This window comes from Pungitius pungitius, chromosome 2, assembly GCF_949316345.1.
Source record: "Pungitius pungitius chromosome 2, fPunPun2.1, whole genome shotgun sequence".
NCBI lineage: Eukaryota > Metazoa > Chordata > Actinopteri > Perciformes > Gasterosteidae > Pungitius > Pungitius pungitius.
In genome coordinates this window covers 27,209,166-27,231,636 of record NC_084901.1, presented here as the reverse complement: position 1 = coordinate 27,231,636, position 22,471 = coordinate 27,209,166, and the positions used below count along the sequence as shown (strand labels likewise).

The 22,471-nt window shown below is 40.8% G+C and overlaps 2 protein-coding genes across 3 annotated transcripts in view; one reads left to right on the top strand and one right to left on the bottom strand.

Moving 5' to 3' along the window:
- Positions 1 to 22,471, top strand: part of il1rapl2 (interleukin 1 receptor accessory protein-like 2) — a 287,495-nt gene that overhangs the window by 84,247 nt on the left and 180,777 nt on the right. The gene's annotated exons all lie outside the window — the stretch shown is intronic.
- Positions 3,139 to 8,396, bottom strand: LOC134124408 (uncharacterized; the record flags this gene model as incomplete). Its single annotated transcript, XM_062560728.1, has 1 exon — positions 3,139 to 8,396. A coding segment is annotated over exon 1 (4,368 nt), but the record flags the coding sequence as incomplete, so codon positions are not given.

Here is a 22,471-nt window from a genome sequence, read left to right as displayed (position 1 = left end):
TCTGGAGGGACGTATCGTCATGGATTGTATTAAAAACTTTCCTCAGGCAGTTTGTCTGTTATTTGGGCTTACCTATGCTTTGCATTTGGATTAACTTTATTCAGACTGTGATGCTTGGACTGGGAAAGAAAAACCTCCCACCAAAACTGTTAACTCTGAAAAACAGTCTCCTGGGTTAGACTGGTAAAGAGCCATTAGAAATCTGCAAGTTATAATAATGTTCTCCTGTTATCATATAAAGTTTGATGCTTTCATGCAACTGAGCTGGCTTGTTTACGATCTTAAAAAAAAAAGTCTGTACCATGTTATGCTGGTATGCTAATGGTGAAAATAGTGCCACGTTGTGTTACAGAGTTGTTGTTAGATAATGTTGTCAACAGTGAACCTAGCTGACATAGGTTTATAATTTGTGTTTTGGGAAAACTTGTAATAGTTGTAATGTACAAATACAAACCCCAAGGAGTGATCTTTTTTACCTTGTTTAAACCTTGGACTGATGCTCGCTTTGGGACACAAAAGCAAAAGCAAATGATGCATTTTTTTTTAAATAAATGTAATGCAGCTGAATCAACCAAGTGAGTGTCCTTTTATTATGTTTTTGCCTTTATTAGGTACCAAAAGCTAAAAATAGATAAGAAATAGGGGAGAAAGAAAAAAAGACGGGGAACCATTCAAGGAAATTAGTTTGTTTAATTTAAGTGAACTTAAAAAATGAGTGAGTAATAAGTTGTAGGTATCTAGTAATTCTAAGTGGGGTTAAATTTGTATCAAGAAGTCCACACAAAATGAAAAAAATAATTTAACACTAAGCATAATTATTAAGTTATGTAGTGGCCATTTGTCCATAAACTTAAACAAAATAAATAATAACAAACTTCTCAAATGGCCACTTGAGGCTAGGTCATGGTTAGGCTTTACGCAGGTTCAGAGGTACCAAAGCAAAGTGCTGTCCATACCAAGATTGAGTTTAAGAAGGTTTATTCACATACATGAGCAAGCTCACAGACATTGTTGCTGCCTCTCTCACGCTGGTAAAAAACCATATGCCCTCCTAGCCTGAAGCACCTCCCACCTTGACCTACTTTATGCAAATGAACATAACACCATGTGACCAATAAACGACAATACAAGTAAAGCATAAATACAAAATAAACCAAATTAACCTTAGCAAGAAAATAAATGAATAAATGAAGCTATAAATTAACTCAAGCCCAAAATAAACAAAAATAACAATATAGCTCCAACAACCCAGCCCCTAATTGTGACGGTACTTTACCCACAATTAACCTTTATCAAAAAAGGAGCTATTCTCTAATTGTAGCTTAAGCATTAAACTGAAATCTTCACATCTTTGCATTCTCCACACCTGAAAGAAACAAATAGATGGAAGACAGAGATAGGAGAAAGAATGAATTGTATAGTCAATTATTTGCCTCCAAGAGAAGACAGAGCTTGGTTATTGGTCTGTCCAGGATGCTGTTCTTCGTTTGGACCTTCACCGAGCGAACCAGTCCTCTGGAGTTAGCTGTGGTGCTTAGAACTCTGCCCATCATCCATGAGCCTCTTGGAGCTGTGGCATCAGCGATTACAACAATATCTCCTGGAATAAAGTTTCTCTTCTGCTTCATCCATTTTTGCCTTTCTTGCATTACAAGCAAATACTCTGCTGTCCACCTTTTCCAGAAAAGCTCCGCAACGTACTGCACTTGCCTCCATCTCCTCTTAATGTACAGATCAGATTTCTCGAACAGACCTAATGGCAGAATAGGCTTGCCTTTTAACAGGAGAATGTGATTTGGAGTAAGCGCTTCTAAATCATTGGGATCTTCTGAAGCCTTAGTTATTGGCCGATCATTGAGTATCGCTTCCACCTCGCAAAACAGCGTTTGCAGGCCTTCCTCGTCCAGCAGTTGCTGTCCAACAACAGAGGTAAGTACACTGCGCACAGAGCGAATCAAACGTTCCCAAACGCCACCTTGGTGAGATGCAGCTGGGGTGTTAAAACTCCACGTCATTCCTTCCTGCACAAAAGTCCTTTCAATTTTAGAATGATTTAAAGCGGCCAATGCCTGCCTCAGTTCCTTCTTCGCACCAACAAAATTTGTGCCGTTATCTGACCTTATACTTGTCACAGGTCCTCTTCTGCAGATAAATCTTCGCACAGCATTGATGCAGGAGTCTGTGTCGAGGGAGTGCGCCACCTCAAGGTGTACTGCGCGGCTACTCATACAAGTAAATATCACTCCATATCGCTTCAGCACAGTTCTACCTCTCCTCACCTCCAATGGTCCAAAATAGTCCACTCCCGCATTTGTAAAGGGTGCGTTATCAGGCACAACTCGTTCCTCCGGTAAGTCGGACATCTTCTGTTCTCCAAGCTTTCCTCTGTACCTTCTGCACACTGTACATTGTGAGAGAATCTTCCTGGCCGCAGAGTTGGCATTTATGATCCAATACTTCTGTCTCAGTCTGTGCAGCATGTGATTGCGTCCAGCATGTCCAAGTTGGCAATGGATGTAACGCAATATGAGCTGGGAAACGTGCAAATCCTTTGACAGAATCACAGGATGCTTTACCTCCCACGGCAGTGCAGATTTAAACAGACGTCCACCAACTCTGAGGAGGCCATCTTCGATGAAGGGGTCGAGGCAGTACAGAGGACTGTCTTTAAAAACAGTCTTTGGGTCACGTTTTAGTGAGGAAATTTCAGTACTGAATCTTTGGTTTTGCGCAAACTGAATTATTGCCTTTTCGGCTTCCTCCAAGCGCTCTGGTGTCAAGCTGGATTTTCCAAGTGCGGCTTTGAATTTTTTTTATCTCCTTTTCCACATTCTCATTCTGGTTGACCACATATTCTTTCCTCTTTCGGCTCAAAAGTAAAAGTCTTTCTTTCAGCTCCATCAGCCAGGCCACTGATGTTTTAAGCTTTCTCCAGGATGAAAAATAGTGAATGAGCTGACTGAGGGGATTGTCACTGTGTATTGTAACAACATTCACCTTGAGTTCCCTTTTCACCTCCGCATCATCAGATGGAATGGAAGAGGAGTCCAAGTCAAGCTTTGGCCACCTGGTGGGGGACAAGAGCAAAAAGTCCGGTCCTTTTAGCCATTTTCCTTTCCCAAACTCCTGAGCTCTTAGTCCTCGAGAAGCTTCATCTGCAGGATTGTCTTTGGTGTTTACATACCTCCACTGATCTTTGTCTGTGGATTCTCTTATGGTGCTGACACGATTGGCAACATATGTGTGAAAGCGCTTTGTTTCATTGAAGATGTACTTGAGAACAGTAGTGCTATCAGTCCAAAAGAATGACCTTTGCAATGGCAACTGTAGCTCTTTCAACAGCATTGTGTTCACTCGAACAGCAAGCACAGCTGCAGCAAGCTCAAGGCGTGGAATGGTTAGTTGCTTTAGAGGAGCGACACGAGCCTTGCCTGTGATAAATGAAACATGCACATTGTCAGTGCTCTCCAATCTCAAGTATGAAACAGTGCCATATCCTGTTTGACTGGCATCTGAAAAATGATGCAGTTCTGCTTTCACTTGTGTTCCAAAGGTTTTGGGTTTAATACACCGTTCCACCTTAAATCCACTCATATGCTGAAGTTCAGAGAGCCACTCAGACCAATGTTCGGAGACGTCATGGGGAACTGGCTCATCCCACTTGAAGTTCATTCTGCACAGCTCCTGTAACAGTAACTTGGCAGGTATTATAAAAGGAGACAGAAACCCCAGCGGGTCGTAAAGAGAGCTCACCACAGAAAGGATGCCCCTCCTAGTGTGTGGACGTTCCTGCACTGCAGTCCTGAAGCTGAACGTATCTCCTTGAACACACCATTGCATCCCCAGAGCTCTTTCCACAGGGAGTTGATCTCTGTCCAAATCCATGTTCCCCAAACCCACTGCTCTGATGTCACTAGGAATAAGTGCAAACACATTTGAGTTATTTGTGACCCACTTTTGGAGATGGAAGCCGCCCTTTTTACAGAGAGATGTTAATCCATGTATGAGCTCCACTGCATCTTCCTCTGTCACAGTAGACTTAAGACAGTCATCCACGTAGAAATTTGTCTTGACTGTACGGAGGACATCGGGTGAGTATTGCAGTGCATTATCCTCAGCAGTTCTCCTCAGTGCATAGTTTGAGCAGCTTGGTGAGGATACAGCTCCAAACAAATGCACGCACATCCTGTATTCCTCTGGCTCCGCTGTAGCGTCTCCATTGGGCCACCATAGAAAGCGCAAGAAGTTAACGTGCTTATATGGAACCCGGACCTGATGGAACATGGCGTTGATATCAGCCATAACAGCGATGGGCTCTTCTCTAAACCGAAGGAGGACACCAATTAGCGTGTTAGTAAAGTCTGGGCCCTGCAGGAGCTGACTGTTCAATGATGTACCCTTATAAGTACAGCCGCAATCAAACACAACACGCAACTTTCCTTTGGTTGGATGATGTACACCATGGTGGGGAATGTACCACACCTTTCCTTGTTCCAGAGTGGGCTCATTTGTGGGAACCCTTTCTGCATATCCTTGTTTTAACATGTTGTTAAGGAAATCAACGTATTGAGCCTTGAATGAAATATCTCTATTAAATCTCCTCTTCAGGCCTTGGAGTCTTTGTAGTGCGATGCAGCGATTATTCGGCAAAACAGGATTGTCAACTCTGAAAGGTAAGTCAATGTAATAATGTTCATTGTTAAGCACTGTCGTACTCTCCACAATTTTCATGAATTTAATGTCTTCTCTTGACATCTCAAGTTGTTCATCACTTGTTCTTTCAATAAAGTCATGATTATACTGTTGCATCAACATACTTTCCAAGTGTTCCACAGATATGTGATTAGCAGTTACAACAAAGCATCCTGATTTGACACCAGTACCTTCAGAGTCTCCAGCACGAAGAGGCCCGTTTATGACCCAGCCAACTCTGGTCCTCACTGCATACGGTCCACCGCATTGACTGTTTATCAGTTCCCATGGCTCCAAAACTTTAGAAGAGTCGGTTCCAATGAGCAAGTCTACATCTGCATCTACTTCATGTAGCCTAATGCTACTCAAATACGCCCATTTGGCAACATCATCCTGACATGGCACATTGACTTTAGATACAGGCATTTTTGTTTGTGTCAGAACAGATGGTAGCTCAATAAAATCATCGGTGTCGAATCCAGACACCTCCAGACCGGTAACTATAGTAGTGTTAATGGTTTTAGTCTGCCCCATTGTCCTCAACACTACATTACAGTTTTTTCCTGATACTCCCAGCCTTTCAGCCAAACTTGTAGTACAGAAGGTACCAGAGCTCCCAGGATCCAGGAAAGCATAAGTATGCACAACTTTATTACTTTTCTGACTTTTCACCTGCACAGCCACAATGGAAAAGACAGCAGTATCCTCATCACCAGCCCCAATATGACCACACGTCTGCTGCTTCCCGGATACAGTGCTTACAGTTTCTTTGGAGGTTATCCTTGTAATATCCTTCTCCACATGCAGGACAGAAGGGTGTTTCCTGTGACACACTTCACAATCCAAACGACTCCTACAGTCTTTGCTCGTGTGTCCATGTTTCAAGCACCCAAAACAAACGCCCTTCTCCTTTAGAAACTGAATCTTGTCCTGTTGTGTCTTTCTTCTAAACTGAAAGCATTTTTCCAGAGTGTGATTGGTAAGATAGCAGAACATACATTTGAGCTGGTTACTGTGAGCTGTCGAGTTTTCCATTTCTCTATGTCCATCCTTTGGTGCATTAATGCTGGTGGCAAATGTACCACTTTTCCTTTTCTGGTTAACTTGCATGGATAGCTTTGTATAGCTGGCTGGAGAAACATCATTAATATTTCCAAACAGAGGATCTGAAACAATTTTGACTTGTTTTTCAATAAAATTCACAAAATCAACAAACACTGCTCTGTTTCCAGTTTGTTCCAGTATGTCACATGCCACATTTCTCCACTTTTCCCTCAGCTTGTATGGGAGTTTCATTAGGATCGTCCTGAGGTTAGCTGGCATGTCCAACTCCTTCATATACTTTATATGATGTACTATATTGGAGCAACCTCGAAGGAACAAAGCAAATGACTGCAAAGCATTAACATCCTCAGGTTTTATTGAGGGCCAGTTGTTGATTTTGTCCATGTAAGCAGAAGAGATCTTATGTTCACTGCCAAAATGTTCAATCAAAAGCGCTTTTGCTCTTTGATAACCTGGTTCAGAGGGCATATGTTGACAACTTCTTACAATGTCTCTTGGTTGCCCCCTTGTATACTGTTCTAGAAAGTACAGACGATCACTGAAATTTTGAGTTTTATCCTCAATGCAATTTTCAAAGGCTCTGAGAAAAGATTTGAAATACAGGGGATCACCATCAAATACAGGTATATTTCTCATAGGCAGGGCAGAGGCTGTGTTTTGTTGGACCAACAGCGTAGTTATTTCATTTTGACGCTGCATGATGTTCAAAATGTCCAGAGAATTGATGGATTGATTATCATCACAAACATCTTGCAAACCCAGTGATTGTGTACCTTGCCTTTGAAACACAGGAATGACATTAGGTATGGGTAGTTGTTTTACAACATGTTTGGGTTGAACACCAACAGGGACAGAATTTAACAAGCGACTGGAGGTAGGTTCAGAGCTTTTATTGGTGGGCACATAGCGTTCAGCATTCGGATTTAGTTCATATGTCCCTTGAGTTTCTGACCTTTTCAAGTAAGAATTCATACCATCTGATGTTTGAGATGCACATCTTGACAAGTTACCGCCACACTTTGAGCTTACTTCCAGAACCTCCAATTTTGCATTTGTCACCTTTAATTCTACCTCCAGAGCAAGTTGTTCCTTTTCTCTCCTTAAATGTTCCTGTTTCTTACGTAAGTCCTCTTGTTCAAGTCGTATTTGTTCCTCCTGATCCTCCAAAATATGCCTTTGTTTCAGAGCAACCATGCGTTCCTGTAACGCTGCTCTTTCTGCTTGCGCTAATAGTTTTGCGGATGAACTGGATGAAGTCTTTGAGAGCTTAGAACCAGCCTTTGAACACATTGCAGAACCTTTATTGGATACACTGTCCTCAGGCCCAATACCAGTTGGATTATCAGGTGGTTTAATCGGAAGTTCATATGAATGGCCTGTGTTTGATAACCAACCTTTGACGTCATCAATAAAGCTTGAAAAACACTTTTCCTTTTGTTCAAAATATTTATCTTGTTTCTCCTTCTCATCCTGAGGTATGTCCAGTGACATAAATGACAAATGATGTTGTTTTGCCTCATCAACACATATTATCATTTGATCCAAAAGAGACTTGACTGCATCAATATTGTCTGCAGAATGCATCAACTTATCCATCTGATTCATACACGATTTGGCTCGTCTGCATTGCATCGATCTCTTTTCCTGACACGTTTGCATAAAAAACATCATTCCTTTAGCAGTAAAACTTGTGCGTCTTCTTGTAGGAAGCGCCGTGTCGCTCGTGGCTTTAGATGCAACGTCAGACATTTTACTCTTTGTTGATGTCGGTCATGTACACACACAGAGTTGTTTGCAAAGACTGAATAAAGCACATACCTTGTGGAACTTTGTTTGTTGCGGTGGTTGCCTTTGTACACGGAGTTGTATGCACGCAGTAGCTGTTGTTGTTGCGCGCGCCCGTGCGCACCACCTGTGAAGGCTTTGGGCCTTTGCGAATTCAAATTGCAGCAGATAATGTCCTCCACTCCGTAGTGCAGCTCCAGCGCTCCAGTATTGTCACCGTTATCCAGTACGGTGTCCAAGGAAACTTTACACTGTCGGATGGGTCGTATTATTCGATGTTTGCACTGTATCCAGCCCACGCCTCCGTCACTCCTAGGCCCTTTCCTTTGTTTGTCTCCCGCATCCAGGTGAGTAATCCACTTTCCAAACGGTAATCCAGCAAACGACAAGTCCAGTATCCACGTAAACCAACGATATATCCAGGGCGGTTTTTTACTTAATGTAGTGGCCATTTGTCCATAAACTTAAACAAAACAAATAATAACAAACTTCTCAAATGGCCACTTGAGGCTAGGTCATGGTTAGGCTTTACGCAGGTTCAGAGGTACCAAAGCAAAGTGCTGTCCATACCAAGATTGAGTTTAAGAAGGTTTATTCACATACATGAGCAAGCTCACAGACATTGTTGCTGCCTCTCTCACGCTGGTAAAAAACCATATGCCCTCCTAGCCTGAAGCACCTCCCACCTTGACCTACTTTATGCAAATGAACATAACACCATGTGACCAATAAACGACAATACAAGTAAAGCATAAATACAAAATAAACCAAATTAACCTTAGCAAGAAAATAAATGAATAAATGAAGCTATAAATTAACTCAAGCCCAAAATAAACAAAAATAACAATATAGCTCCAACAAGTTACATGAACTTAATTTTTTTTTTTTAAGTTGTACTACTTGATTTAGTACTGGATACTTAAAATAAACAAGCTTTTCTAAATCACTAATCTTAAGATCACTTTACTTAATTTTTTTTTGTTTAGTTGTACTACTTGATATAGTACTGGATACTTAAAATAAACAAGCTTTTCTAAATCACTAATCTTAAGATCACTTTACTTAATTTTTTTTTTAGTTGTACTACTTGATATAGTACTGGATACTTAAAATAAACAAGCTTTTCTAAATCACTAATCTTAAGATCACTTTACTTAAATTTTTTTTTTGTTGTACTACTTGATATAGTACTGGATACTTAAAATAAACAAGCTTTTCTAAATCACTAATCTTAAGATCACTTTACTTAATTTTTTTTTTAGTTGTACTACTTGATATAGTACTGGATACTTAAAATAAACAAGCTTTTCTAAATCACTAATCTTAAGATCACTTTACTTAAATTTTTTTTTTGTTGTACTACTTGATATAGTACTGGATACTTAAAATAAACAAGCTTTTCTAAATCACTAATCATAAGACCACTTTGCTTAATTTTTTTGAGGCAACGAGTTTGCATACTTTTTTTAAGTACGGTCAACTAATTAGATTTTACAGTGTACTTCGCTACATTTTAAATCATATCCGTTACTGAGTAAAAAAAAATTCAAAGAAAAAAAAATGCAAAGGAAAAAAAATCGCGCCCAGGAAACTAAGGTCACTGCACTGATTGAGTGATGAGCGGGAGAACGAACGCGCTAAACAAGAATGATGGAGACGGACAAAACATGCAAACCCAGCTGAAATCGAATGAAAATAGGAAGCGTAGCCGCTAAACCGGAAGTACGTAGATTTTCACAGTAAGAATCGACGCAACCGTCTGTAATGACTGCGGTTACCAGGGTAACAAGAGGAGAAAAGTTCATTAAAGGATATAAATAAATAATTCTGGTCTGACGGGATGTGTTAGCAGCAGTAGGTGACTACACTCGCTGCTCTTGGCTCTGATATTTATTGTCCACGTGTTGTTTTGCTTCAGTAAGCAGAGCAGAGACGGTTTAAGGGGATCGCAGAGTAAACGCTCCGCCACTGGAGTGCATACGTCCCGACAGACAGCCAGCGCCACCACCCATCAGCGACCCCCCCCCCCGACGCCATATTTAGTGGTTGTAGTAATGTTTAAAATGTTTTATTGGAGGATCTGCACTAAAATCATCTCTGCTTTATTTATATTTTATTATTTTTGCTATTACACTTTAATTTGTAAAGGTCTTCCTTCAACTAAAAACAACTAGATTGAGATTTATATTGCCTTGTCTTTTTTTAACTACACTAGAATCCTGCACCCCACCCAGCTGTTACAAAAGTAACCCAGTAACTTTTACAAAATGTTGTTACTCTTTCCACCTCTGGTGGTCGCTCAAAAAAAACTATAATTAAGGTAATGTGAAAAGTGAACATTGTAATTCTGATCTATATGTATATCCACGTAGACGTAAGCTCTCTACAGGGCCCACTTCTTCCCCCACTGACTGAACATTGGCACTGCACATCACTGAGACTTATGAAATCATGAAAATCAGATGGAATGTTTTAGGACTCTCAGCTCTTATTCGTCTCCTGTTGGTTGCCCCCGTCAGGTGTCACCTCAGCAGATCATCTGTTTCAGGCTCGTTGGTAAACAGGGGCTCAACAGATTCGGTACAGAATTCCGGTTTTATGATCCCAAATTATTATTCCCCATCTGGCTTTTACCTGAAAGGCTTTGCAGAGGGAGCACCATTTGACATTGACTTTCTCAGCGCTGCACCAATATTAGATCCCTCAGCTAGATAACAACAAAAAGACACAGCTGAAATGCACCTGTGTGCTCCTTTTAGGATAGACGCATGAATCAAGAGGGGAAATCACAGTACAGTCAGACAGACAGAGGAAAAAGAAATAGACAAACGGCACAATAGTGGAGCAGCCGTCAAGGTGAATGAAGTCCAGGGTAAATACACTGGAGATATGCTAAATTATAAGTCCCTTGTGATTTTCTGCTGTCTCTTATTTAAAAGTTATTCCCTCCAATCCTTCCCCTTGTGCTAATTTACCCAGCGATACACTGACTCAGTGTGCGCTGTATTTCTCAGAATGAGTATAGTACGGCAACATGCAGTCTGTCAGGGCCTTCGTCCAGGAACTTTATGTTAATTATGATGCAATGTATTGGCCGTTGTGGGTGAGAATCTGCAGTTTTTTATTTTTCAAGTAAATACTGCAGCTATTTCTACACAAATAATGAATCCAGATGGAGATGTGCTGACATATCTGCCCACAGCAGCCTCTCGGAATGACTGCTTCACATTGCTGCGTGTTGCACTGTATTTCCTGGGTGTATTAGAGTGGAAGTAGATGTCCTCTTAGCATCACTTCAAGTGGGCCGGACGGATGGATGGAAACCATTTCTCTGCCAGTATGCGGAGGAAGGGGGGGATTAGTGGAATGCTGCCCTAGGCTGAGGGTCCCCGACCCGGGTTGAGGACAGCATCTTTGTCCCCTCTCTGCCCTTCCCCATGGAGAGAAGAGAGAAAAGATGCTAGAGACTAGAAGGGGGGGGGGAGATCTAGCAAAGAAAGGAGCACGCCGCAGTTACATCCCTCCTTCCCGCCCTTGTCCTCCCACTTTGATCTCTTCCTTCCTCCCTCTTCCCTTGCTCTCCTTGTCCCTCATTGACTCTGTCTGCCTCTCTGGGCATCTCTTCATCTGGCCTTATTGCAGTATCAGACCCCCAGGGTCAGGGAGTTCATCCAGACAGAGGGGTAGCAGTTTTGCATCAGGGAAATCCACTTTTGGAGGCGTGTCCTCCGGTGCCACCGGGGTCTCATGAAGCGCTGAACTCAGGGAGCGTGACGCAGCCCTCACAGCGCGACTGACGTCAGTCAGTCAACCGCAGCAGCCAGCTGCTTTCCATTGGCCCAAAGGTGATTTTGGCCCTCAAGGACAAGGAGGACAAAATAATTGGGAAATGAGTTTCCGTAAGGTTTGGAAGTAACATTTCGGAGTTAAGGTTAATGGTGACCTGCGTTAATATGCCTGAATCGCTTTTCTCCAAGTGTGACCTTGTCTAAAGGGCAAGTAACAGTCACATACACACACACACACACACACACACTATATAGTAGATATAATAGACTGCACCTAAAGTTTTGAGCATATGATACAGGATGTCATTTTGGGAACAAGCTTGATATTTGTGGTTGTCAACAATTAAATGAATTGTAATTGAAATTGTTTCAGACATTCATTGATGAATAATGACAATCCCATGAGCCTCAGCTAGACATTGCAGAGGCCATAGAGGCCTCAGCCTCTGTGCTCCCATAATGATGAGGACCTGTCCCAACCGCTGAGGTTTGAGTCAGTGAAAGTATGGAAATATGAGTCCGTATGGTTAGTACTTGTTTCCTTTAACAATACCTGTTGTTTAACACAATTTCATTGTGTATCAGGAGATACAAACCTGTGTTCAATGTCGCAAGACATCAGTAGATCCCTAGCAAGACTGTTCTATCCTCCTGAGAAATAGAAACTTTTTTTTCAGTCCTTCAACCCCAGTTACCTGTAGTTTTCAAACAGTAAGTGTAATTGCTATATTTGACATTGCAGATAACAAACGATATGGTTTCCTTTGTAAATTGAATGATAATCCCCTTTGTACTTTCCTGTGAGGCCACGGCAAGTCCCACATTACCAAGTTCAATCACATTTATTATCCTTTTGTGCAAGGTCCTCTGAAGCCATCACATTAGCATATTTCAAATGATTGTGGTGAAACTATGAAGCCACAGTTCACAAAGCAACAGAGAAACTACAACTGCAGATAACAGAGGTCCCTGTGGAGCCTCTCTGAGCCAACCAGGCTCTACTGTAAATCCATTCAAACAGAACCTCCATCCTAAATTGAACAGTGAGCCTTTGATCCAGACAATACGGCATATATGAGCAGTGTTTTATCAATTAAAAGAGGAGGGTACTTTTGAGAATCAAACTCACTAAATGCTTGAGGCCTCTGAAAAATGATATAGTCGGTGAACCTTTGGGACTGCACTTGACCACTGATGACTGGTGACAGACTGTGTCTTTCATCATCTAGAAACATTCATTGTGCCAAGTGCAAGTAAAAAGAACCAATACTGAAAAACATGGAACCCTTTGACAGCAGCAACCTTGGCTTCGACCCTTTGGATTGGGTCACATTCTCCTTTTGAGTCTAGTTAAGAATATGTTTGTTTGAGGAATAGGAAGTGTCTGGAAGTATCGATTTGTTTTTGATTACCACACATTGATGTGTTCAGATCTTCCTAAGCCTGACACGAGTAGTGATTACAAGTTTAATGTAGGTTCTCTGGACTGCTTTCTAACCTTAAGCAAGAAGCTTACGTTAGCTTGTTCTATTCATCTAGAAAATGTTGGTGTTCAAAATGTGTTGAGCGGGTGTCAACAATCCATCTGAAAAGTGAGAGAAACAGGGAAGACGTGGGCTGGGTCCTTCAACCACCCCCTGATCTGGGCGCCCTCTGAAATGAGGCGTATAGACTTCCTGTTTGCGTCATCAGCTTTTCCTCCGCGGCTCCCAGTGACAGTGAATCCCCTGAGAACACAGAGCTCTTCTAAAACATATAAAGAGAAAGTATTATTCATCTTCTTTAATTTATTTTAGGAAAAAAAATGTCACATCCGGATATAGTTGAGCCTGAGAAGAACCGTTTTCAGTCATTTTAAATTCAATTGAAATTGGTCCTGGACTTTAATCTTAAGGCAGAGATAATCAATCAATACAGTCAATAAAAAACACAGCAGCAAAATAAATGTCAGTAATAAAATGCATGAACGTTCAAAGACTGTAACCGTAACCTGAAAATATGACTGAATATGTCCAAGCTAAAGTAGCTAAATGCTACCACAGACCCATTGATCCATTTCTGTTCATAATATAAAGTATAAACTATAAAACCGTCACAACCTGAGTAAGATATCGTTCTACCTCTAAAGTGAGTGTGAACCTTAAGGCATTAACTTAACTTAACTTTTCACTAATAACTATGGTACCTGGTAACATGAGCTGCTTGTTGTGTATTTGTTATAAATGTGTGTTGGTACATTGATGTTCATAGGAACAGTACAGAGCCAGAAAGCCACAGACCCATTGAATTGAGAGTGAAGAAAAAATTGAATGTTGGGATATGTATATATATTTATATATATATATAAATAAAAAAATAAAATGTATATCCCAGAACTATACATTTTTTTTCTATATTTTTATGTATGCGGAGAACAAACAACCAACAAAGCCAATTCTGACTTTTAATTAAAAGTCCACATCATTATTAATGGAATGGATTGCGATGATCCCTCCCCCTCCTCCCAAAGGAGCACCTTCAAAACAGTAGCCTTCACCAGCATGTCTGAACAACACATAAAAGACAGACATGCCACTGACTGACACAAATGAAATAGAGGGACTTTTCTCGAAAATGTATCCAGAAAATCATCACACCACGTCTATGAGGTCTGAGCTTTTTGCGATTCCAAGCTGTTGATCACATTCCTTTGTGCATTCGAAAGCCTTGAGGAGTGCAAAATAATTACTTCAGCTTGGCGAACAGAGAAATGTGCTGCATGGAAGCTGAAAAGGTGAAGACAGATCATCTGTTCATTTGACTCGGGCTGAGTGTGGATTGCTTCCTACCCAGGGGTTGGTCATCTGACCTCCCTGTCGCCTGGCTCTGCTGCTACGCTCATTTTGCCGCTTTCATTTGGCAATTATGTTCATTCTGATTTCCTTGCAGGGTTCTATCTGAATGTGTAAACGTGTGCGTGTGGTTATTTAAGACCGACAACTTTGTGCGTCTGCTCATCCGTGTGCAGCTGTGTCTTTGTCTGCGGAAGAATCATGTGAAGAAATTCTAACACCTGATGTTTCTCAACATATTTCGGTTCAGTTGGAATCAATGGTTGGATATTTGGTTCACCAAAAAAAAAAAAAAAAAACCTTCTATGGTGTTCTGCTCCGACAGCAGTTCAAAAGTGAGAAAAAAAATCCCCAGAATGCCTCTTATTTGAAGGAACTTTTGAAAAAGACTTAACAGATAAGATGTTGAATTCCATGCATCATTATTCCACTCCAGACACTTAGAGGTTTGGCTGCTCTCTGCAGTCTCTACACACAAACAAACAAAGTATTTGTATTACAACATGTATTTTACAAGAAAACCATCCAAGACACCATGTATTGCAATAGGACACGAGGGAAAGAACTAGTGATGCTGGATAAAGTTGCTAAATATATTCAGATCTATAGGTCCAGTTATGACACAACTTGCTTTTTTAACTCAACGGTGACGTTTCGTGCTTGTTCCACTGCAGAAAAATGCCAGTTAGTTGGAAAACATCCTATTTTATTAAGAACTTAATTTCCTTTAGAAATAAATCATCCTTGTTGCCCAGCTATTTCTAGTTACATCCTAAAGGGCTGCAACGTGGCCGTGACAAAAAAGGTGACAGGACATAACAGAAGAGAATAGCTCACTACCTTATAGTGACTTCCCATTTCTCCTTTGTTGTATAATTTAGACCATCTGCCACCAGCCTCATAGAGAACAACTTAAAGACACTGCAGTGTGTGTGTGTTTTCCCGAGCTAATGATGACAGCACTGGAGGTTCCGACATTTGCATATGTGAATACACATATACCTGTGTGACTGCCTTTTCTCTGCTAATGATGACTTTGATATGGCGCAAACAGAGACACAGAGACACCACAAAGTCAGCAGCCCTTACTAGACGGTGGCATTGAATGGGTTTTCTGAGGCCATTTGAATTTGGCTACTTTTCACACAGGCACAGTAAAGTTGTGTTTTTAACAAGCACAGATAATCAGCTCAGCTTCTTTCCCCAAATGTGAAAGAATTTTTTGTGGTAAGAGCTGATTCCTGGTGACACATTAAGTAAAATATGAGGCTTTGAACTGCAAATACATGTAAAAAATGACGTGTCACCAAATTAATTGGGATCTGCGCTTTTACGATAGACCTGTTAATATTGCTGCTGTTTGCTTTTGTTATTGATTCGAACATGTATCTTTATAAGTGTGAATTCATGTAGCTTTTCACTAAGAAAGGTATACCTTCATACGCCTTAAATTTAAACGTACTTCTTGTGTAATGGTCTGTATAGTGTTGATGGGAGAAGTTTTAGAGGTTTAGTTTCACATCGAACCTTAACATGGACACAAATAGCCTGCTCTTAAATATACAATAGTTCAAATAACCCGCAGGGGGCGGGTCCTGTAGCTTTAATATGTGATATCTGATCGTATCGAAAATAAAACAAGTATTCTTGGTGCTACCGGCCCGGTACCAAATGGCCCACGGGCCAGTAGCAGTGCAAGGCCCGGTGGTTGAGGACCCCTGTTATAAAGACTCTATGGTCTCAATCTCTATTTCCAAGTCTTCCTCAATACAGCATCATTTTAACTACTATATAGTCAAATAGACCTTAAAGGGAAGTTTCCTTTTGGGGCGAACTTGCTGTGATTGACAGGTCGCCGGTTCATAACCTGCAGACGACATAGCATGGGGTGACTTTGTCCACTTCTTATATACAGTCCATGCTTAAACACCAATACATGATCTGCCATTGCATTGTATAGAAGAGTAATACATGCACAAATCATTCAGTCATTCAGTGACTGTTTTAAGCACTCAGGTTGGTAAAGGCTTTTAGTGACAATTGCCTCATCTGTCCAGCTGCCAATAACCTAGTTCATCCTGAACTCATTCAGCTGAATCCGTAATCATTAGCTACAGAGAGAGAAGCAAGATCATTTTTAAATCCTGACTAAAATGTATCAAATTAATAAGTCACTTGACACAAGGATGTGTTTCAAATTGTGTTTGAAATAAGTACGTTTTATATATATATATATGCAAAAAAAATGAACGATATTCTGATCTTGCTCACTGCTAGCTGCTAACGCTAGCACTGTGATTAAAATAAAAGCCACTGTACTGTGTGATCACAATGTGATTGACTGAATTCACTCTGCCCAATCTCTCTTACACACACTTTAATCAGCACGACAACAGTAAGCACACACACACACACACACACACAATATCAGTTTTACTTGCTTTTTCTTTTTTCCCTTTGTCTCGCACTCTCAAGCAGTGTTATAGAGTAGATAGTGCAGTGTCAGCACTAGTGACATGTTATTAGCTGAAAGAGGATAGCCTGTTGACATGAGGCTATGTGTGTGTGTTTGTCTAGTAGTGTGTGTGTGTGTGTGTGTGCTTGTCAATTGTTTGGGTTTCATTGTAGCTTGCCACAAGACTGCTGACACTTCATTAGAAATCCGTCTGTGTTTGTGTGTGTGTGTCTGTGTGTATGTGTGAGTGCGTGTGTGTGTGTGTGACACTGATAACTGCAGTTTCTGTAATCACAATATAATGGCAGAGGTACACACCATCAATCATGGGACATAATTAAAATGGACTTGGGCAAGGCGTAGACAGGTATAACAGTAAACTGAACACAAAGAGATGGAGAACGAAAGTAGGAGGGAAGGGACGGGATGACAAAGAGAAGACAGACAGGAAGACACTTCCGGGGGAGAAGGAGAGCGGAATAATGGATGCTGAGCGATCATTACCACTTCCATAAATGTAAAGCATGGCAGTTAGAGTGGCGAGCCGTCACACTGGCTGATGTTAATGCTAAGTGTTTCCGTCATGCTAATTCGATTGTCCTGACAGCCACGGCAGAGACGTGGATGCAGAGGACATTATCCATATGATAACTGACTCATGTGGCACCCACTGGGATCATTCAAGTCATCTCCTTCCGTTTAACAGGAATACTACCCTCTCCGCCCCCAAACATGGCCGCCGCACTTTCAACCAGGCTACACTCAGGTTAGCATTGTGACTTTATGCACAAATGACATCTGGACGAAATAGAGCATCGCATTAATAAAAAGCACATGTAAGCAGAGTCAAATTGCATGGGGATACATGGTGAATAAAGCTTATTCAACTACTACTTGTTTGGCATTAGCTGCTTCCTCCATGCTTCAAAACCAGACTGGATCATCCACCAGCTGTGTGGAAACCAGCAACAAAATAATTCCATCCTACTCATGCAGGCACCACCTAGTAATTTTAACCCGACGGGTCTGACTAGTTTGTTGATACGCTAACACAGTTCTGTCCCGACCTATTCCTGATCTACAAAAGTTTGTGTTCGTTAAAATCAGTTTAGTGAGTACAGAAAGTACCTCTACCTTTACTGAATTATCAATTTTTGGGGGGTGTGGAATGCTCCGAAAGCACTGGTTCAAAACAATGCAGCCTCAGACTATCGCAGAATTTCTGAGTTCTGTAAATGTTTGTATGTCTCATACAAACCATGCTTCCTGGTAGATGACTTTGGAATGTCAAATGTTGTGAATAGCTGAACTTCACATATACATCTACCTTGCAATTGTATATGTAATTGTTGCCCAAAATGATTGCCATGAGATCTTTGAAGGGTTGTAAAACGTATCTCTGCTATGAACAAACTCCACGTTTTAAGCCTTCACATTCAGGGATTTATAACTCAAATAGAACGTATTAGAAAAGAAGCAGTTGAATTTAGACATAAACATGACACTATTTCAATGGTTTTATTGTGTGTATTCAGGGTGCTTTACCATTGCAGCAGGCCGAGGACACAGGGCATTGGTCCACTGAACAGGTGTTTAATGGAGTCTCGACAAATAGACTGAGACCTCTACACTCACACCTATCAATCACACACAGCCACCCATACTTACACATAAACACATAGCAACATATCGAGGCAGATAACAGAGAAGGAGAATGAGAGGGAGACCTGCCATTGACACCCATCCATCTTTTCTGGCTGATACACAATAAGGCAAAGTGTGCTTGAACATACATGAGCGCGCGCGCGCGCACACACACACACACACACACATGCTGGTCAGTGGATGTGTTTATGTGGGCCTGCGTCACGCCGAGGGAAGCTCGGTAATGAACAACAATATGGTCCGTCCCAAATGATCTCTCCCTGTCCACTTCATTAAAATGCCAGAGGTCTGAATGTTAATTTATCCCTGCTGTGGCTTATTAGAGTGACATTTTAAGAGTGTCCCATCATTTTCTCAAAACTACACACAAGCAATTGTATTTTCTCATTCATTTCCTCAAACTGGTCCTAGTTATCTATGAAGAAAGTTCCAGCTTTTATGAATAAATGGATGAATCTGACAATAACCAGGATCAACGAGAAAGCAGATTTGTTTTAGTCCCAAGGATTAATAATAAAAATGTAGAAACTATAATCACAAAAATTGCACTACAATACTTGATTAGCAGATGCACGACAGCTGAGAATAAAAACATCTGCAATGAATAGAGGCTTCCCACAAATAGCAACTGTCATTTCAACAATTGTTGGCTTTGCTGTCTGCTGGTAGATGAAAGCTGAGCAAAGAATTAGTGCAGCTACAAAGTATGACAATATGAAACCAAATGGCAGAAACAAATGGCATGCAAAGTTGTTTGTTTTTTGTGATTTATCAACCAAGAAGATTAAAGGGTTGGTAAATGGTAGATGGACACCCATTCATCACATGCACAGCACAGTAGCCATTTGAGGTTATTACTCGTGTCCTGCCTTCCATCCTTTTAATTTTAAAGGTGAACCAGCATACCACGGAGCCATGGTCACACTTGTTTCACTGTAGCATGTGTTGAATTCAATGCATTTGATGTAATAAGTGGTTTTGCTTGTTAATTAACTTACGTTGACCTGGAACCTAAACTGTCTTAAAACTATTTAGTCTTGACCAGATGAAGAGTAAATGTTTGCGCTATTCACTGATATTTAAACTCCTCCTTAGTGGTATCAAGTAATCCAGAAATAAAGCCTGGTTTGGAAACAGAAGTTGTAGAACCAGGATTTTTGAAATATTTGTGTGAGCCGGGCTGATGAACTTGCTAAATGAGTAGCCAACATTTAGCTTACTAGTTACAATGAGGAAAATAAGTATTTGAACACCCTGCTTTTTTTTCTAAGTTCTCCCACTTAGAAATCATGGAGGGGTCTGAAATTGTCGTTGTAGGTGCATGTGTCAACTGTGAGAGACATAATCTAAAAAAATTATCCAGAAATCACAATATACAATTTTTTAACTATTTATTTGTAGGATACAGCTGCAAATAAGTATTTGAAAACCTGTCTATCAGCTAGAATTCTGACCCTCAAAGACCTGTTAGTCTGCCTTTAAAATTTCCACCACCACTCCATTTATTATCCTAAATTATGTGTATTGTTTGAGGTCGTTAGCTGCATAAAGACACCTGTCCACCCCATGCAATCAGTTAGAATCCAACTACTAACATGGCCAAGACCAAAGAGCTGTCCAAAGACACTAGAGACAAAATTGTACACCTCCACAAGGCTGGAAAGGGCTACGTGGAAATTGCCAAGCAGCTTGGTGACAAAAGGTCCACTGTTGGAGCAATCATTAGAAAATGGAAGAACCTAAACATGACTGTCAATCACCCTCGGACTGGGGCTCCATGTAAGATCTCACTTCGTGGGGTCTCAATGATCCTAAGAAAGATCAGCCCAGAACTACATGGGAGGAGTTGGTCAATGACCTGAAAAGAGCTGGGACCACCGTTTCCAAGGTTACTGTTGGTAATACACCAAGACGTCATGGTTTGAAATCATGCATGGCACGGAAGGTTCCCCTGCTTAAACCAGCACATGTCAAGGCCCGTCTTAAGTTTGCCAATGACCATATGGATGATCCAGAGGAGTCATGGGAGAAAGTCATGTTGTCAGATGAGACCAAAATAGAACTTTTTGGTCATAATTCCACTAATCAGGGTTTGGAGGAAGAAGAATGATGAGTACCATCCCAAGAACACCATCCCAACGGTGAAGCATGGGGGGAGGTAGCATCAGGACAACTGCACTACAACTTCTGTTTCCAAACCAGGCTTAATTAAGGAGAGGATGACCGGGGGCATGTATTGTGAGATTTTGGGGAACAACCTCACTCCCTCAGTTAGAGCATTGAAGATGGGATGAGGCTGGGTCTTCCAACATGACAATGACCCGAAGCACACAGCCAGGATAACCAAGGAGTGGCTCTGTAAGAAGCATATCAAGGTTCTGGCGTGACCTAGCCCGTCTCCAGACCTAAACCCAAAAGAGAATCTTTAGAAGGGAGCTCAAACTCTGTTTCTCAGCGACAGCCCAGAAACCTGACTGATCTAGAGAAGATCTGTGTGGAGGAGTGGGCCAAAATCCCTCCTGCAGTGTGTGCAAACCTGGTGAAAAACTACAGGAAACGTTTGACATCTGTAATTGCAAACAAAGCCTACTGTACAAAATATTAACACTGATTTTCTCAGGTGTTCAAATACTTATTTGCAGCTGTATCATATAAATTATCATACATTGTGATTTCTGGATTTTTTTTTTAGATTATGTCTCACAGTGGACCTGCACCTATGATGACATGATTTCTAAGTGGGAGAACTTGCAAAATAGCAGTGTGTTCAAATACTTATTTCCCCCTCTTTATATGTATCTCTTTAGTGTATGAAATAATTTTTAAAAAGCCAAGTGGTGTGAACACCAAAGTACGAAAACGAGAGAAATAGCCCAGCTAACGTGTATGCTATTGGCTAGTTAGCGAGCTACACAAGTTTCCTTTGAGTGGCCACTAATTCATCAAGCTTCTAGCACCCAACGTTGCATTGAGAGACGAACAGATGGATTTCACTGTTCCGCATTCTGGTGTGACCAGGCCTTCAGGCAGAATCCTGTCACGGATCTTACTGCAGACGGAATAAAAGAACCATATGCTGCACTAAAGTATCAGAAGACCAGCATAGTGCAGTGTGTGATGTGAGAAGACTTTTATGACAGCTATAGTAGCATCACTTCTAAAGAGTGACCTAAATATTTCTGAGACAGGAGATTGTGATTTGTCTCTGATCAAAGATGTTTACAACAAAAGGATGCAACTATTAAATGAATAACTAGGTCTTAGCTTCAATTATTGAAACATGGACATTAAAAGGCAAAGCTGGGATTGGTTGCAAGAAATGATTAAGTGAAGTTTCATCTATACAATTGAGGATGACATACAAGATTAACAGAATAAACACCAGAAATAAAGCAGAAGCAGAATAACAGAAAAAGTAATTGAGGCGAAACTGTTGCAGATCTAAGCATTACCTTCAAAAGAAGGATGGCCAATAATCGTGATCAACTGATATTGTGATAGGGGTTGTACTAGGAAAGACCAATATTAACAAATATTTTTTTTCCATTTGTGTATTCAATTTGAACATATTTACTTCACATTTACTCTATTTAATTAGTTTGCTAATTAAAAAGAAAGTACGCATGAGGGCATTACATTAGTGCTCGCTGATCGTGAAATCTATCATGCTTGCTGCTTCTGAAATCAATGAAATGGCTGTGGCAATAAATCAACATCACTATCAAATGTCATTATAGACATTATAGCCTAAGGTTGGCTTGAGAGATAGAAATTGGCAGCAGGTTGGCTTGTAATTCTCTGGAGATTGTCATTTTGAATGGTGAAGACAATGTGAATTAAACTAAAGTCATTTGGAGAGGGAACTCTTTCTCCCTCTTTTTGAAAACACAGATGTTTAATTATCTCTCTCCAAAGCAAATTATTTCTTACCAGGTACCAGGTACTTTGAAACGAATTGAAAACTATTGTGGGGTAAGGTGAAAGTAATGGTCTGTTGTAAATTGGGATTTTTCTTGAGCTATTGTTTTGCTTTCTTTACATGTTATTTAGCTGACGCTTTTATCCAAAGTGACTTACATTGCATTATACCCCATGCATTACATTTTTGCCTGGGGAGCAATTAAGGGTTGGGTGTCTTGATCAGGTACACTTTGACATGGCACATGGAGCAGCCGGGATTCGTACCACGA